The sequence below is a fragment of the Camelus bactrianus genome, chromosome 32 (assembly GCF_048773025.1).
Source record: "Camelus bactrianus isolate YW-2024 breed Bactrian camel chromosome 32, ASM4877302v1, whole genome shotgun sequence".
Lineage (NCBI taxonomy): Eukaryota > Metazoa > Chordata > Mammalia > Artiodactyla > Camelidae > Camelus > Camelus bactrianus.
This window is the reverse complement of record NC_133570.1, coordinates 19,002,280-19,019,268: the sequence shown is the minus strand read 5'-3', so window position 1 is coordinate 19,019,268 and position 16,989 is coordinate 19,002,280. Positions and strand designations below refer to the sequence as shown.

Genomic DNA, 16,989 nt, shown 5'->3' with positions numbered 1-16,989 from the left:
CACAATGCACTCCTACCATTCCCATTTTTAGAAAAAGTCAACGTGTCTAACTTGGGGGTTTAAGATTAATAAAGTATTTGCTTTGGCACCATCACACACTGGATCAAATCGAGTGCAGAAGTCACTTGTGCTTGCCATGGGTCCCACATAATGAGGCCCCCCGAGTACAGCCTGAGCATATCACCACATTCCACGTGCCGAGGCCGGATCCTGAGAAGCCATCCGGCGCCCGCTTCCCTTCAAAGCATTGTTGACGGCCCCGATGCCGGCCCAGTGGCATTGGGAACAACAGGCAGACTGGCCAAGGATCCCAGGATCCCAGGTTCCCAGGCTCCCGGGCTCCCGGGCTCCCGTACGCTGTATGTACAGTTCACACGCGCGTCTTTGTGTGTGTTCACGGTCCCAAGCGACGGAGCTGGAGGCATGGACAGGGACCCAGCTGTGGAGGGTAGGGGTGAGACAATGAACTGCAGCAAAGCACCCCTCCCAGGACACAGAGGTGAGACAAGTGGGGTCCGTAAGGGGCGGACACCTGAGCCTCTCGCAAGGGCACACAAGGGCCCTCCTAGGAGCCCCACCCACCCTCACTCCCACCCCTGGGGAGAAAGGACACAGGTGCCAGTGGTCAGGCACTGAGCGTGGAGACAGTGATCCCTACAATAAGACCTCTTCTCTTCCCGATGAGCCGCACTTTGAACGCTCTCACTTTGATAAACTACTCCTTTAGAATAACAATGTTCAACCATTTGAGAACTACAACAGAAACGTTAATGTATATGAGGAACATTATGAAACTATGCACATTATTTTCTTCATCAACATCCTTATCAACACGAAACACAAAGTGCCTGTTGTCAGTAACTCATCTCCATTTTACAGATGAAGAAACTGAGACCCAGAGAGGCAAAGTCACCTTTCCACAGCAGGTAACTGGCAGAGTCGGAGTCCAGACTTGGCACTCAGTTGCCTCTCCCATCAGCAAAAGAAATCCAGAATCACTCTGTTCTGTAAAACTTCCAACATGCTTTCAAGAACCTAACGAATCTTGGGTGTCTGCACAGCAAAGGTGAAGACTACTGCTTGTAATAGCCATGTCAATGTTCACATGTTAACACAGAAGTGTCCTCCCAACTCCTCTCAAATACAAGTGGCTCTAAGGTGTAACACAGAATTAAAGAGAATTTATACTCAAATCAGGTTATAGTCTGAAAGTTAATTTGTAAGTTGCTCATCAGGTAGACACCTGTATCTTCTCCCATGAAATGGTGGTGCCATTTCTGCTCCACAAAAGGCCTGTCCATTTCATTATAATGTACCCAAGGCCAGAGGGCCCCACTCCGGTCAGCAAAGCAAAAAAACAGACAAAGCAGATGTCCAGAATCCACCATACTAAACTCCTTACTCGCCTTGGTATCTTGTTTCTTGACTTTACACTCAATTCTGGCAAACATTGTTCCCTGTTTTCCAGGACTGAACTACAGAAGTCAGAAGCAGTAAATCAGAATTGCTGAGAGAGAAGCACTAGAGAGGCGGTAACAGCTTTGAGACAGGTGCCACACCAGCAAAGGAAGACGGCCCCGTGCACGCACAACTCCAGGAGGCGCCGCTCACTTCTGGAGTCATCCTAGATCCACAGTATGGCCCATATGTGGCAAAGAGAAGTCAGGTGTTTTGAGGAAGGGACATCTTTCCCTAATTCACAAAGGGATCCTTTGTGTTGGAGTGGCAAAATGTCAAAAGATAAAGACATCAGCCCTGCCCTGGAGACAGAGCCAATCTACTGGAGAGTCACAGAGGGATCGCCAAGTCAGCAAGCAATGATAAAACTTGTGGTCAGCATCCCCTTCTGAAATACTAAGTTTCCATTCAAAAGGGTGGAAGGTTTGCTTCTTTGCGTGATGAGCCTGAGGGCAGGCCCTCCCCTACACAGGAAAGCTCCAGCTGCACAAGCCCTGCTTCCAGCGGCTCAGGGCTCTGCTTGTGAAGGGGTGCTGGACAGAGGATGCTGCCCAAGCGCCCCATCCCACTCGGCCATTCAGGACTCCTATCTACTCGGCCTGATTAATTCCCTTCTGGACATTTCACTGCACAACACCAAGCACCACAGAATTTATTACGTGGACACCACTTGCAAAGGGGCAAACAGCATGCCAGTGTTGGACACAACACTCCTCTTCCTGTCCCAGCTCTGAATGCCAAACCTTGAGAGTTGCTTGGCATCCTAAGAGCCCACTTACGGGTGGTAGCACCTGTGACCACGGTCTTTGATGAACATAAAAGACTAGGGAGAGGAGAGGACAGGCCTTGAGATGGGGAGCAGAAAGGAATGAACATAAGGAGCAGGGGAGGGGGAGCCCCCATCCAATCTGCCTCTGGTCCTTTTCCCTCCCCTCCCCGAGTCAGCCATCACTAGATCACAGAGTTACTAGAGGGCAAGGGATGTGGACGGGAGGTGAGAGGGAGGGGGTCTGTAAATATTAAGAGACAGAAGATTCCCTATTTAACCTGCAGCAAGGAGGGAAGACACTCATATATGAACTTCGACAGGTTTGCAAGAGGACAATTAAAACAGCCTTGCATAAGCAAATTAAGAAAATTAATTATTAAGAAAATTAATTAATCTTATCTGAGCATGTGGTCAGTTTTCTACATCTTCCCTGTAGGGGCACATATGGGGAATAATTTCAAACTTAGAATATTCAAAACTACTCTACCCCCATCCCACTGCTGTTTTAGGCCTCCCCCTTCCAAAAACAAGGTTGGCATGGCAACCAGAGGACCAGTCACCGTGGTCCCTAACCACATCCGCCAGGGCTTGGCATGCTGAGACGTGTGCCAGCTCTGTTGTCTGTAGGGCACTCCTGGCCACAGCACACAGCAAGCTATAATCAAGTCAGAAACCACCGCATTCGTATAGAACTCGGCTCAACATAAATATTCATTAAATGTGAAAACCTATGGTGATGCAATGTTGAGACTGCAAATTTAAACACAAGAGTCAGGAAATGCAAAAATTACCACTGCCACTGGACCCTGAATCACCCGTACGGCACATTTAATGCCACAAGCAAGTTTATATGTGTCAAAGAGATTTAAACCTAGTAACACCAAAATTTCAAAACTACACATTAGCTGTTCATTTAATTCCCTGGGTGAGGGTGACATTTAATGACGGGCACCAGAACATTTCTGGAGTGGACCTGCCATGAAAAGGCATGACAACCCCGTAGGACAAGTGAAATATAACACATCATGGATAGATTCTGGAGTATTTCTGAAGGTCCCAGTACCCACATAATAGCCACCATTCCACAAAAACAGCAACAATAACCCCCCAAAATACCAACATGCCAACCTGTGTGTAATGAAGCAATAATGTAATCATTTCCCAATACTTATGGTAGGCCCCTTAAAAAGTAGAAAATCGCATGTTTATTAAATTGAAATCTAAATATCTTCCACACGTAGTCTGCTGGACTCTTTAGAATACTATTGTAATCCTTCAGAACTGCTTCCCACACCTCAAGGCCCCACCAGAACTTCCAAGGCAGGAGGGAGGGGGATTGAGTAAACAATATGGTACAAAGGTAGGTCAGGATGAGTCACTCTGGAGTTACATATAACTTTTACTATTCCCTAAAATACCGGTTTTCTATGTGACAAAATATTGTTCATATTTAAATAAAACATACTCCCTAAAAGTCTACAGTCAGGCCGAGATGTTCCCTTCTCCAGCATGCTTTGAACAACACACCCAGACAGCCACACTCCAGTCTGGGAGGACTTAGATCGTGCTACCTCCTTGCCCCACATCCTTTTTCCAGACTTGGAGAACAGAGGCAAGGTGAAATTATTTTGAGATGCTGGTCCATCCCAACTATTTGGAATCACCCTAGGACACACCCATGTCTTGTGAATTGTTTCTACAATCACAGAAAGCTCTCCCTCAAAAAGCCAAGTCTCTTTCTGGCCGCACTAACATCCCCATCACTACTATCCTATCCCAAAGTATCATGACCTAGGAGAAGAATTTCAATTCAGTACATATTTAAGTGTTTTATTGCAAGGCACCTGGGGGATGAGTTAAGACACCAGCCCTCTCTGCTGGGAGCTGTGATCTTGTGGGGGAAAGAAAACATAAATAAAAGAATGCCTACAATCAGGTACTGGAGACCAGCAGAGAAGTGAAAAATGGAGTGCTTTGGTGGAAGGGAACGGTAGATGGCAGAACTGGAACATGCATGATGGGAAGGACAGGAAGTGTGACGGCAGGTGTGGTTCCTAGGAGAGAGGAAAGGAAGAGGACGGGGCAAAGATGGCGGGCGGGAACGCCGAGGTATAGAAATGTATCCCCGCAGAAGGGCAGTCGGGAATGAAGGGCACAGAGCGGGGAAAGCCCGGGACCCAGCCAGGAAATAAGGGCAGGAACCCAGGCCCCAGGCCTGCGTCCCAGGTCGCCTCTATACTCAGCTCACGAGTAAGCCAGGGGATGGCAAGGAAAGATTCTGATCAAGGGAAATTAAAGATCAGAGGTTACTTTAGAAAGATGAATCTGGTGGGGGGGGGGGGGGACTGATGGGAGGAAAGACCGTGAGGCAGGGAGATGCTTGGGCAGCGTCGTCGGGCGTGAAGAGGTAAGGTCAGCCAGGAAAGAGCAAGTCCATCATTTCCTCTGACTTGGCCACAAGCTACTTTGATTTAAATTTTGAAAGGACTCTGCAAGTCACGCTTGCAACATTCTTTACATGCCATTAGCCGCCTGCTTACCACCTACTCCAAGACGGAGGCACTTTCTGAAAAGATGCCAAGTCTCCGGGTACCCAGTGATGGTTCCAAAACTCGCACAAAGGTGCTGAATGCACAATGTCAAATGCATTTAAGTAAAAGTGTACAATTAGATACAGAGGAAAGCACTCTACGTCGAGTGTGGGACAAGCCTTGGCACCCAGGGCACCCTGAAGAGCAGGCGGCCTTCTGGGCAGAATCAGGGAAGGCGCTCCTAGCTGGGAGGGGGAAACACGGTAGCACAGGTGAAAGTGCACAGGGTCCCTAAAGCACAGGCACGTGGAACATGCGCTGGACCTCAACCACCAAAGTGGGATGCCATTCCAGAAAAACCAGTACCTGGGCACCCCAAGACCCGAGCTCTACGCCAGCTCCTCTCGGGGACCAAAGGCCCAAGCACCTGGCCCACAGCGCCCTCACTGGAAGAGGGGAGCACCCTCCAGTGCAACAGGGACTTTCCAGTCAAAAGAAACCAGGGAGCAAAAAGAGAGAAGGGACAAAGACCTGAATGAAGGCACAGGCCAAACGGCTGTGGGACTTCAGCCTTCAGGAAGTCCAAGAGAAAACAGAAACACCTACATCAACGTGAAAAAAGCATTCTGGTCAGGCCAGGGCAGGGTGACCTTCCCCAGTGGCAGACCTTGAGGCTCACGGGGTCCAGTGAAGTGTCATAAAGCCACCAGGGCCATCTGACACACAGACAGCTGAGAAGGGAGAGAATGGAGACTCACCAAGCACAACTTAAAAGCTTTCGGCTCCAGAACTTCCAGCAATAGACAGGACGGCACGTGCCAGTGCCCACAGTCACCACACAGGTAACCGCAGGACTGTCACCGCAAGCACGAAGCAGCCATCAGGCAGAAGAAACTTGTAAACTGGGGCCTGGGTCCCAGCTCAAGAGGGCAGCTGCTGTCCCACGGTGGGGCAGACAGGCTGTTGCCACCTGGGAATGTGGACCCAGCGTTGTCAGACCTTCTCATTTTTTAAGAAGAGCCAAAGCTCCAGATTTTTATGTAAAATTTCTAGATTTTTAACAGGGATCAAACAGAACAGCAGGCAGCTGTTTTCAGCCCGTGGGCCGACTGTTTAGATGCACCCTGGTAGTCTGGTGCTTGGCAGTAATGCCTCTCTGCCAACCACACTGGATGAGAGGACGGACTCGTTCAGCCTTCGGCACGTGGCCTGCTCATGAGCAGAGGGGCTGCTCCATGGGAAAGAGACAGGGCAGAAAACACGGACCGCAGCAGCACCCTCCTGGGCCACAATCTGCTGCCACGGCTGTGCCCACAGCACAGTGGTCCCTCCTGGATGGGCTCTTCCAGGCCTCCAGGCACGGCTATGTGCCTGGACAGCCACTGCGTCCCCACCCAGAACACAAGGGCGGCCTGCTGCTCCTGAACTGGGCGCGGGTACACCTAGAGGGAGGTGCCCGCTACCAGGCCCGGCTCCTTCCCTTCAATGCAGACGTTAGTCATAACCCGGATCCTCATGGCAGAGGAAAAGAGCCAGGATTTTACCATTTACTAAACCATAGGAATAGGTAGCCTTTCACTGTTATGAAGTTGTTTTTTGCTTTGTTTTGTTTTTTTAAAGAAACAGATACCACCCATTGTGAGCAGGGGTGTGTGGAAACACACATGCCAACCTGGTGGGGGAGTCCGCGGAGCAAACTCACACTACGCATCAAGAGTGTATACACCTCTTGACCCCATGGTCCCAATTCTAGAACTCGATTCCGTGAAAATAATCAAGAGATAGAGACAAGATATTCCTCACAGTGTCACTTACAATAATGAAAAACAAGACATTAAAAATCTCACAGAGTATTTATTAGGAACAGGAAAATACTCAAGGTGCATGAAGGATTATAAACACTAGGTAATGTTTTTTCCAATTTTCTTAAAAATCCCTCTAAGCTCATAGGAAAAACGAAAGGAAAACTGTACCAAAACACAAAAGGTTAACAGAGGTTTTGCATAGGCAGCAGGATTGATTTTCTTTTTCACCCTTTTCTGTATTTTCCAAGTATTCTACAATAAACATGTATTATTTTTATAATTAAAAAATAAGTTACAGATGATTTTTTTTAAAGGAAGACTTTGGCCCTGACAAGAGGAATGTAAAATGAATCTATTCTAACATTTTTGCCCATATGCTACCAAAATACACCCAGGTCCTCAAGCAAGTGGGTCAGTGAGCTTTTCTCCAAATGACCCAAGTTCAATCCCAGCTCTGTGGCCTTGAGACGCTTACTTACACTCTCAGCCTCAGTTTACTACGTACAGCTAGTTCAACTGCCCAAATTCATATGGGAGAAATCACAGAAATGACATCCACAAATCAGAGACTGTACTGTGGGCGCATAAAAAATACGTTTCCTGTCTAGAGTGTCTCCATGGTAGGAACTCAATAAATGTCTGATATAAGTTAGTGCACTCAGTGCAAGTAGAAAATCAAGTTTTAATTAAATTCTTACAGCACTGAATGGTTCCCTGTATACACACCTAAATCAAGCACCACTCCCACTCTCTTATTTTAAAAAAATGCAGTAAGTTCTGCACCAGGAGACCAGAAGTCCCCCATTCCAACATCCATTTCCCCATGAAACTTCTAGATTCATCAAAGTTTGTTTTCAACAAATCAACTCTACACCTTGAGTTTAAACATCCATATCACACTGGCTGCTGGGGAGAGAAGGGGGTTAATATCAAGTCTTACAACACATCTCAAGGGTAATAAAAATAAAACGCTCTCCCTTGAACCACAATAGGCCAGCTGACCTCATTCTCTTCACACTACCATGAGTCAACAGAGCCGCTAAAAGTCAGATTTTAAAACATCTCATTCAAGCTGCAAATGGAACAAAGAACCTCTACTCTTTACTCCCTCCCCATCCTGTTTGACAGGTATAAAGGCACGTCTCTACAAAGGGGTTATCAGCTTTAACTTCAAAGGTAAGTAAAAAATGAGTCGGAAAAGACCAGAAGGTGCAAATCCACATACTGTGTCATTATATACATGTTTCTTCAGAACAAGTTGCCCAGGTCTAAACGTAGCACCTGGGCCAGGTGTTCCCTCAGTGCCCCACAGATGTGTCCCCCAACAGTTTGGCACGCTGTCTGCCCCCTGCACTCAGCTGCCTGTGGGCAGGGCCAGCATCTCACTGGCCCCTGCTCCTGCTGCCTTGCTTCACGCAGGGTCTGGGGGACAGAATGCATGCCTGTCAGCTGTACGATGCAGACCCATGGGTAGGTTTAACAGCCAGGAGGATGAAATGAGCAGTGGGAACCCACAGCTTTAGGTTTTCACCGTCTTATAAATCAAGTAGGGGACATGCAGACTGTGTAAAGTGAGAAAGGTGAGAAACAGGGGACAAGACCTTTTTGGAGAAAGCCATGCAGGCTCTGAAATGGCCCTAAAAAGTCGGCCACAGGAAGGACGTGTGTCTTGCACCAGAAATCCCTTTAAATGCCAGAGCACCGTGGCCATTCCAATTTTCCCAACAGCCAGGAAAACAACGGAAGTGCCATCAAGCAACAGTTGTGTACTTCACGTCACTGGTCCCTCTTCCCAGCCTTGGCAGGTTGGCTCTTCATGGAAAAAACAAGGTAGAATGAGACTCTGTGATTGAAAAAAGAAGAAAGAGAGGAAAAGAGAAGGAAGGAAAGAAGGAAACAAACCTCTAAGGGTAGCGGGTTTTCTCAGCTGAAATTATAGACTCATTTCTTGGTCCATCAGTCTGGGTTTATACCCGACTCTAAATTCCACCATTAGTTCCCATAATCTCATCCCAAGCAGCAGAAAGTGCCAAGTAAAGCAGCCTTGTAAAAACAGAAATGCCTTAGAATCACACAGACCTGGGTTTGAATCTGAGCCCTGCTATCGACCTGCTCAGTGACTTCGACAAGTGACTTTACCTCTGCGAGCTTAGCTTCCTCATCTGAAAACCTGGGGCATCCTATCTGCTTCGCCCGTTAAATGTAAGCACAGCATTGTGCCCAGGGCCTGGCACACAAGAAGCTTGTGATCATTACCACCTATTTTTAAAAGCTCTGACAGAGGAAGAAGGAGCAACTTAAAATCTAAATTAAAGGAGAAAAGCAACCACTTAAACCCAGTGTACAATTTAAGGAGGCCTGGCTTTCCTCAATTGTACACCTGATCATAAGGCATGCTTCTGCACTGACTCTCCCTGCTATACTTGGTGGGGACATAAAGGCACAAGCCTGGGGGTCAGAAGACCCAAAAAGTCTTCCAGGGTCATCGCTACCTTGCCATATGGCCATAGGCAAGGTGCTTCACTTCTCTGGACCTCAGTCTCCTTATCTAACACATTAGAGGGCTGGATCTGGTTCTTTGAATTATCAAGATGGACGGAAATGTCATTTTTGTCTTGAACTGCAAACCCACATTCTCCAGACTTGGGAAACAGCAGCAAGAAGCAGAGTTTTCACATGACATATATGCAGGTTAATGATAAGGCTGAATACCAAACCTTTATTGTTTTCCCCAGGGACACTAGGGCTTAGCCGTGAATTATTCTTCCTGTGACTGTCCATCCACAACAGCTGTCCACATTAGGGCTTTCTCAATATTCAGTGGTTTATCATGAAAAGAATGTCTTTAGATCTCTGTAATGCCAGGGAGCCTACCCCGGAACACGCACACACACAGGTCACTTTCATACAACCTGGTATTTTAATACCAGTGGGTCTACCGGAACCAGAGAGAGGCCTATTCTTTCCATCTAATCAAGCAAGCTTCTGGAAATAACCAAAAAGAAAAGCTAATCTCAGAATGTATCAGCCAAGCCAAATGAAGTTGTTCTCATCAATTAATCCAAGCCTATTAAGACCCACAGCCTGCCTGGTGTCCACTGTAAATCCATCATTCATTCACTAAATAGCCAGTGTCTGATAAGGAACAGGCACTGGGGACCCAGGGGCGGATCCAGAGATGAACAAAAACAAACAGCCCTGTGCCCAGGTCCGCAAGGGAAGATGTGAGGAGTTGCTTTTAAGGCATTTCAACATCAACAGACACTCTGCCTCATTTTCCAGTGGATACTGAAAAGGTCCACGCCCACACTCCACTCCACACCCTGCATTCAGAGCATCACCATCTAAACGCAGAAAATTCTTTTTTTTTTAATTGAAGTATAACTGACCTACAACATTATGTTAGTCCCAGGTGCATGACATAGTGAATTGATATTAAATGCAGAAAGTTCTTGGAGTGACTAGTTTCTCACTGCTCCCAAGGATGAGGCACGTAACTAATACCAGACAGACACACAAGACAGAAGTTACTTCATTACAGACAGTGGATGCCTTTAGGATCAAGGGCTCAGATCTGTGGGGAAACCCAGTTGGGAAAGATTATCATTTATCCATGGACCCATGTCAGTCTCTGTAAGGGGCTGTGAACTCCAGAAGGCTACAGCAATACAGTATCCGGGACAGAACAAGGCTTTGGTTAAAAAAAAAAAAAATTCTATCAATGAGCATGCTTAGTGGAGACACACAAACCTGGAGACTTCTCTACAATTCTTGCCAGCCTGAGCCCCACATCACTCCACTTGAATTGTTAGTAATGGACTATCTGATGACAGGTGCTAGATTAGTGCTTCTCTTTTTCCTCTTGGGGAAGAAGGGCATCGCAGAACCCACCAAGAGGCAAAACTACGTTATCTTCTCAAGAAAATAACAGTGTGCATACACAAGGTTGTGTGTACAATTTCAAGTGTCCACAGACTGTCTCTGAAAGTCTGTGACCCTCAGGTTAAGAATCTCTAGGCTAGACTGTTAAAAATTAGACTTGAATTGTTATCAAGACCCAACTAGCCAAGTTCGATTGATTAGGCAATAACAGGAACAAAGGGGCCAGACAGACCTGGCTTTCAACCCAGGTTTGATCATTTGCTAGCTGTGTGAGGTTGGAGAGGTCAAAAACGCCTTTTTTCCGCCTCAGTTTCCTCATCTGTAAAATGGGTGGCAACAGTTGTTGATTCCATGTTAAAGACTGGATAAGCAAACACATGGTATGCTTGGCACAGTGCCCCATACAAAATAAATGCTCCTAAGTGGAAACCATCACCAGCCTGTTTCTGGTCTCCACATTCACCTCCCACGACCATCTAATCTCCATTCAGAACTGTATTAGTAACACCCATGGGATCTCAGGGAACAAGAGAGAAAGTAAGAACCCCCGAGAATTCATGCGGACACAAAACACAGCCCTAATGTTTTTCACCAAATCAAATGCTTGGTTTTAACCCACGGAGGCCCTTCTGACAAGACAGTCAGCAATCCCTTTCTGGGTAAATCCAGGTCAGCTGTCAGCGCACAATTGTTCTATTAGGCCAAGTCAATTTTTAGAGGCAGGCCTGTTAAGTTAACTTAAAATGGAGATGAAAAGAAAGTGTTTGATCAAATGTTGAACTGCAGAAACACACTGACAGGGAAACAAGGCGGAGGAATTAGTTTCCTAAAATTATTCTCTGTGATACCCTTAGTTAACACTGGCTATTTAAGGACCTCACTCAGCCTTTCTAAACCACCACCCAGCTCTCTTCCCATCCCTCACTGCTAATGGCACTGGCTCAGTTTCTGAATATTCTCTACAAGCTCTGCCTTCAAGACCATTCAACACTTAACCCAGGGTCCAGAAAGGCCAATTTTAAAGTTACACAAAACCTAACATTCAGATTCCTTCTACAAATGAATTTCTCAAGCGTTTCTAAATATTTGACTTCAAGAGAAAAAAAAGGCATTTCTACTTTAAAACAATCTTTCACCTCTAGCTATGCAAATTTTCTTTGTTTGCTTAAACAGTCCATACCACTAGCCAGTGTTTAATTGGCCCTTTATTTAACATCACTAACCATGTGAGTTGAACAGCCAAGTCTGAAAGCTTCAGATAAAGATCTCATTAATAGCAACAAATTGGTTCAAAGATGAAATATATATCAATATGTCTAAGAACTCTTTAAAGTTCCACATTTCAGAACTACAGAAGAGTAATTCCTCCAGCATTCACACTGTGTGCCTGACACAAGCAAATGGGCTCTAATGCTGCATGAATAAATAAGATAACAAAAGTAATTAATAGCATTTCATATTCATACATTGTTTCCACAACTTTCACAGATGAAGATTTAAAAAAGAAAAACACCTCTTTTCTTTTAGTGCACACTGGTGACCTTGGGAAAGTTATTTAAGCCTAAAATGCACATAGAATCAAGACTCCTGGTGACTAACCTCAGGTTTGAACTACTATCTCTCTCCCTCTCTCTCTCTCTCTCTCTCTCACACACACACACACACATACACACACTCACACACACTCACACACACTCTCTCTCCCTCTCTCTCTCTCCTTAATCAGGCCTTTCCTTACCCTAACCCATGCAGATGAATGAACAGGTATTCTCATTAGAAGTATCTGAGCAAACCAGACAATGATAAGGTATCCATTGTATAAACGTATACATACACACACTTTCACTGCATACAGTAGGGAGAGAAGAAAAAAAATCAGTAATACAAACCAATTTCCTATCTTAGAATTCTTAATGGAGAGAGTCTCCCAAACAGGTTCTTTTCTCCCCTAAAGCATGAACAACAGTGCTACGGAATCCTACGGGAAATAACAAAAGCAATGCTACCATGCTACTATTTCAGTTTAGATAAAGGAAAATGAACTCTGCTATGAAGACATAAAATATTAAATAGCAAGCTATGCAGAGTTTTTTTTCAAGATAGTAAATAAAAGGAGGCTGAAAAGTTCAACAAGGGCACTAAGAAAACACGATTAATCTGAAACTGAACACCACTTTGTTTCTTCTACATTCTCATTTCTCACGCAAAATGTTACATTCCCTCGCAGCGATCCTAAAACACCAGCTTTCCTTACAAAAAGCTCTCTGGGGCTGACAGGGGCCACACCAGTTCCTTCACTCAGGCAGCATTAGAAGAACTAATCAAAGCATGCCAGCCTCTGTCCACACACAGCCCTTAAAGCCACGCTGAGCTCCACCTATGCACACAGAGAGGTTCAGCAAGTAGGCCCCACAATAAAGTTATTAAAGATATAGAGTGAGAACCCCAAGAAATGACTATTCAGACAGCTCAGATAAACTCAACAGCATTACTGCAGTTATAAGGGAATTAAGGACACCTATTAGTGATTGCTTAACAGGTAAACTTTTAAATACCATTTAAGTCATTTTTTTCTTTACTTAGTAATTGTTGACTTTGGGGGGGGGTTAGGCTAATGGACTACAAAGGAGTTAGATAAGCACTTCAAAAAGTTTCAAAAGAGAATAGATTCATTCTGCCAAATTCACACATTATCTCTCCACTCACAAGGATAAAATAGTTACAAATGGTGTGTTTAAACTGCTAATTTTGTATTAAATGGCGAACCCAAGATTATCTCCAAAGCATAGCACTACTTATAATGGATAGCTCACCAGACAAACTACCAGGGAGAAAGAGCACAAGTTAAAACACTGCAGATAAAAATCGCAAACTTCAAAAGTCTCCTTCAGAAAGTGAAGTGCCACATTAAAACATCTTTTCTCTTAGAAGGCTGTAAATCAAACATTTTCTAAAGGCATCAGGGCACAGTGAAAGCCTCAAAGAGGAAGAAGGAGTCACAAGGAGTAAGCTTTAAGATTCAAACTATGCTTAAAGGTTGCAACTGAAATGTGTAGTAATCTTCAGCAGACCATGGTCTCTAAAGCTTGTAAAGACCATAATTATAACAGCAGCAAAGAAAAAAGTCCAAAAGCCTTTAACCTATGTGAACTCAAATAAGAAGTGTTTTCCCTTCTATTTATCCTGCAGAAGTTTAAGACGAGGATGTAAGGACACACCTCTAAGGACCACAGGGTCCCTGTCCTATGCAGGGCTTCGAGCCTGCACCAAGGGAAGTGAAAGGAGAGGCCGCTTGCAGTTATTCCATTCTGTCTCCTTCTCTTCATTCATAACTCATCCAAGAATAAAGCGCGTAAGTCCCAAAGCGTACAGCCCTGCAGCCATCTCTTCACTCCCAGAAGGTTCAAAGACAAGCCAACCGTTTCAAATTGTCCCCATCCCAGGCGTGCATATTAACCGCAGTTAAGTGTGCTGGCTGTCTACTAACAAGTTGATAAAATCACCGCCAAGGAAACAGGAAGGCATCTACTCAGTTCACCATCTACAGAATACAGAGGCTTGGGCTCAGAGTCCCTCCTCCAAAGAGTGGGGACAGCTTAAATCTCTCCCTAACTAACTTCCTTAAGAACGCACACCTCTTTCATTTGGAGCAAGGTGGAGGCTCTGTCAACGAGCGACCCTGTCTCCCAATTTCCAGGCCCTCTGCAGAAGTCCTTGGCTGAGGAGCGGGCAGGCAGCCTCCCTCCCACCCTCTGTAATCTGAGGCACGCAGCGAGGGCTGCCTGCTTCGGCGACTCCAGGGCACCCGCGATCCCCACTCCTCGGCCAGCTCCCGCTGCTCTCCTGCCTGATGCTGCTTGTCCAGAGCCCTGCAGGAGTGTCAGCGCTCAGGTGAGGCTGGCGGCAGGTTCCACCGGAGAAGCTGATGCTGTGCAGCCCCTCACACAAGCTTGGCTACTCCCAAAAGGAACATGCATGGGTGGGAAGTACAGCCTACAACCTGAAACATGCCGCCCCATCCTTCATCACATATCTTTCCAAAGTTGGCAATCAACAGGTAGTTCCCGGGACTCCCACCTGAGGCAAACCGAATGCCCAAAAGGCCCAAGGGGGCCGCCCCAACGTGGGTGCCCGGACCCGGGGTCCTTTCCCATTCCCCGGACTCACAGGAGGCCGAGCCCCCACGTGCGCTCGCCCCCCACTGCAGCGCCCCGGAGGCCACGTCCCGCCCGCCCGCCCGCCAGCCAGGGAGGGATGCCGCCGGCCTCCTCGCCGCGCCTCCCGCCCCCACGCCCGCCCGCCAGCCCGCGGCGGGGTCGGCGGGCGCAGCCCCCGGAGCCATCTTGTGGCGGCGGCGGCACGGGGCCCGGGCGGCGGGCAGCTACCTGCACAATCTCGCCCTCCGCGCTGAGCGTGGCCCCGGCCCGCGAGAAGCGGCCCGTGAGGCCGGTGGTGTAGGTGGTGTAGTCGCCGCTCGGGCTCGATTCGAACAGCACCACCTCCACGAACGCCGTCTCCTTGGCCCGCGCAGCGCCGGGCCCCGCGGCCGCCAGCAACAGCCCGAGCAGCAGCGGCAGCGGCGGCGGCGGCGGCAGACGGCGGCCGCGGGGGCCTTGGGGGCGGCGGCGGAGGCGGCGGCGGCCCGGGGCCCCTGGGCGCCCGCCCGAGCGCGGCCTCATGGTCCTGCGGCGGGAGGGCGCGGAGGGCGGGCGCGGCCGGGCATAGTCGCGGGCCGGCTGAGGACCGAGCGCGGGCGGACGCCTCACAGCCCCATCGCGACGGCGGCGGCGGCGGCTGCTTTGTGGGTCGCAGGCTCGGCTCGGCTCCCCCGGCCGTCGCGCCGCGGCCCTTTCATCTGCTCCACGTGAGGGGTTATCCCCGCCCCGGCAACGTCGTGACCCGCTCTCCCCTCCCTCCCCACGCTCGACCGCCGCGGCCGCCGGGGGGAGCGGGTAGGCGGGACGGGCGCGCCTGCGGCGGGGGCGGGGCCAGGGCCGGCTGGCAGGACACGCCCCCGTGTTCGCTCCGCCCCTCGCCGGCCGCCTGCGCCCCACCCCCTTGATGTCGCCCCGCCCACCTCCTGCTGTCTTGCCCCGCCCCCTCATCCTCGCTCCGCCCCCGCGCTGTAGCTCCACCCCTTCGGCCGCGCTCCGCCTTCGGCGGCAGACATTTCTCCTGGCGGTTGCTGGAGTTCGGCGCGAAAGGAGACCACATCCTACACCAGGGTGATGTGCGTCCCCTCTGGAGGCCCCACTCCTCGTGGTCCCGTGCAGGAGTTAGATTCTTGTCCTTCCCGGCTACCCCGGCCCAATCCACAGTTCCCTGGAGCGGAGCCACCGCAACTGGCCTTCCACTCCCACCCCCACCTTCAGGATCAAACGGGAAGGGCTCCGGCGGTCTGGGGCGGTTTGCAGCTCGGCCATGCCGGGGCGTGTCCGGTTCTTGCACTGGTGTCGCTTAGACAGTTACTCTCGACTGTGTGTAAGGGGTGGGTGGGGCGCGGCGGGTGAAAAGCCATTAAGCCATTTGGACTTTGATGGAGATAATCTTTCCGCAGCCCCAGAGGCTGTAACTGAAACACCCCCCTCGAGAGAAGTTGTGAAACTTTGATTCTCGCCGTGTGCAGAAGTCCTGAGGATTCCAACACCATCACCCTTTAGGCGCAGAGGATAGCTGCCAAATTAACGTACCTAAGATACGTGCTCCAGGACCCAAGGGTTCCCAGTCACCCGGAAGATAAAACTTTGAATTCCCTGCTACTCTTTGGAACATGCCCTTTCCTTATCTATTCCTCTCAGAATCGAACCTTCAAAATCCAGATTCAATTCACACTTCCTTCGTGGAGTCTTCCTTCTTTGACCAGAACAGCTTTGTTCAGATACTGGCAAATATTTGGTTAGGAAGATCTGCTTCTACTTGCTACCCCACCCACAACATTTAAAAAAAGAAAAGAAAAGAAAAGAAAACTCATTGAGAATTGTCTTGGGTAAACAACTTACCAAGGTTATATTTTAAAGTATAATAAATATTTTCCAAATATGGAATAGAAAATACAATTGAAAGAAAAACCCCACAGGTCTGTGTTGCTGCATTTGGACCACCCAGAGCTTCTGCTCGGAAGGAAGACACCTGGAAAAGCAGGGCTTGGAGTATGGCAGCTTCCTAGTTTCTCCAGAACCAAGCCTAACCAGTACTGACTGGACTGAGCAACAGCAGTCCTGACAGTGTTCTCCCATTGTCAGTCTCCTATGGCACAGTCCAGTCCTTAAGGGGAAGGTCATCACTGTAGTCCATGCATGACACTCTGCAATATTTAAAACTCAAGGTCACCATCAACTGATGAATGGATAAACAAATGTGGTGTATCCATACAATGGCACATTATTCTTCAACGAATGCAGTACTGATGCTTGCTACAACAGGGATGAACCTTGAACACATGCAACGTGAAAGAAGCTGGCTGCAAAGGACCACATTGAACATGATTCCATTTATATGAAATGTCCAGAACAGGCCAATCGACAGAGACAGAAAGTAGGTTAGT

The 16,989-nt window shown here is 48.2% G+C and overlaps 1 protein-coding gene across 1 annotated transcript in view; it reads right to left on the bottom strand.

Moving 5' to 3' along the window:
- ZNRF3 (zinc and ring finger 3) overlaps positions 1 to 15,388 on the bottom strand; it is a 134,514-nt gene extending 119,126 nt beyond the window's left edge. Inside the window, exon 1 of the mRNA XM_074356163.1 lies at positions 14,831 to 15,388. Coding sequence (XP_074212264.1) covers positions 14,831 to 15,124 — 294 coding nt within the window. The 5' untranslated portion in view covers positions 15,125 to 15,388. The remainder of the gene's footprint in view (positions 1 to 14,830) is intronic.
- Positions 15,389 to 16,989: the final 1,601 nt, after the last annotated feature.